The sequence below is a fragment of the Apaloderma vittatum genome, unplaced genomic scaffold, assembly GCF_000703405.1.
Source record: "Apaloderma vittatum isolate BGI_N311 unplaced genomic scaffold, ASM70340v1 scaffold17545, whole genome shotgun sequence".
NCBI classification, from domain to species: Eukaryota; Metazoa; Chordata; class Aves; order Trogoniformes; family Trogonidae; genus Apaloderma; species Apaloderma vittatum.
In genome coordinates this window covers 2,857-4,442 of record NW_009715668.1, presented here as the reverse complement: position 1 = coordinate 4,442, position 1,586 = coordinate 2,857, and the positions used below count along the sequence as shown (strand labels likewise).

General features: G+C 46.4%; 1 protein-coding gene across 1 annotated transcript in view; it reads right to left on the bottom strand.

The window, feature by feature from the left end:
• LOC104273806 overlaps positions 1-1,351 on the bottom strand; it is a 4,893-nt gene extending 3,542 nt beyond the window's left edge. The window contains exon 1 of the mRNA XM_009869247.1: positions 961-1,351. Coding sequence (XP_009867549.1) covers positions 961-1,333 — 373 coding nt within the window. The 5' untranslated portion in view covers positions 1,334-1,351. The remainder of the gene's footprint in view (positions 1-960) is intronic.
• Between the last annotated feature and the right edge of the window lie 235 nt (positions 1,352-1,586).

Sequence of the window (1,586 nt, the reverse complement as noted above, 5' to 3'; positions counted from 1 at the left end):
CCTGCTGAGGATGGGGGGGCTAAGTGACATGCTACCTTTTGCGGATCCTGCTGCGAGGTGCCAGCTCTCACCTTACCCCATATGGAAACACTTACTTTAAGCCTGGGGATTCAGTTCTGGGACTGGCAACTGAGATTAGGAATTGCAGCATTTAATGTGTGTGGGTAGTGTTCCTTCTGAAGCTGTAGCTGTGCCTGAAAGCCTGCAAGTATCTGAGTCCTAGACCTGTTTCTATTGTGTGTTGGCAAAGTTACCAGCACGGAAATAGTAAATATCTAGTGGCTGACTACTAGATGGCAAGTAAATGTATGCTTAGTCTTCTGCTGAAGGACTGCCATTTTCCCCAGCAGCACCACTGTCGCGCACTCCTGGGGTGACGAACCTCTTGGAATGAGGAACTCAGAACTACCCTGTTCATGGCAGAATAGTGCTAAAAATGCTGGTGTGGAAGAATATCTTTTTATGTTCAGTTGTTGAGCTACCTTCTATCATAGAATCATAGAATGGCCTAGGCTGGAAGGGACCTTAGCGACCATTTTAATCCAGCCTCCCTGTCACCAGGGACGCCACCTCTCGACTCGATCAGGCAACACACGGGGACCGAACAGGAATCGAACCTCCAACTTTCACGTTGTTAGCGCCACGCTCAACTGACTGAGCTAACTGGCCCCCTGTGTTTGAATCCTCATATGTTTCACTTTTTGCTGCCCCTACTCCCTCACCAAACTGAAACTTGAAAGATGTCCTTAGAGTTCAGATTATTTGGAGGTCAAATTTTTACTGAGATCACTTTGAATGTAAATATAGCTCTGTACTGGATTGGGGGCAGTGGGGAGCAGTTGTGCAGCGCTGTCCTCTGTTTTTGTACTATTACCATATATCACAATAAGCCCACATCTCTCTTCCTTCCTACCAGGCTCTAGTCATGGCCCGTGAGACATATATTAAAGGAGTAGTAACCTCGGTTTCTCCCCATGAACTGAGAGTGTAGAGTAGCAATCTTCTGTTCGGTTTCTGCTAGCTGCCTTCTTCCTAGGCCATGTGTTCTGGAGAGCACGCAGTCCACATAGATATCCCAGAAGAGCTGAGCCAGGTCCCAGAATAGAGCCCCATGTTTCAAGTTCTCTGATGATTTCAGGAAGATCATGAAGTCCCAAAAGCCACTGACAGAGTCAGAAATGCGAGGCTTCCTCATCTCCAGTAAGACAGCTGAGGATGATTCCCAGCACTGGGGGTCTGCTCGCCCAAGAGCTAGTGGATCAATTTGGCTATGGCAGAGGAAAGGTGTCATGCAGAACGCTTCCAGGATTAGCAGAGTGCAGGTGAGTCTCATGTTGCAGTGGATTCTTCCTCTGTTCCTGAGGTCCGTTGTGCCACTGAAATGTAACAAAACCAAAAGAAGCTGAAAAAGTTCTGGCTGTTAGATGCAGGAACAAAGCTCTTGTACCTTACATGATACAGAAGACACTTCAAATGTTTGTAATTGTTTTTCTGCTCTTTAAAGATCTGTGTATGGTTTTTTTACATGTATGCATAGAAATACTAGTGGCGTTGCATTACTCTCTGCAGCAGAAACCTGTGTTAAA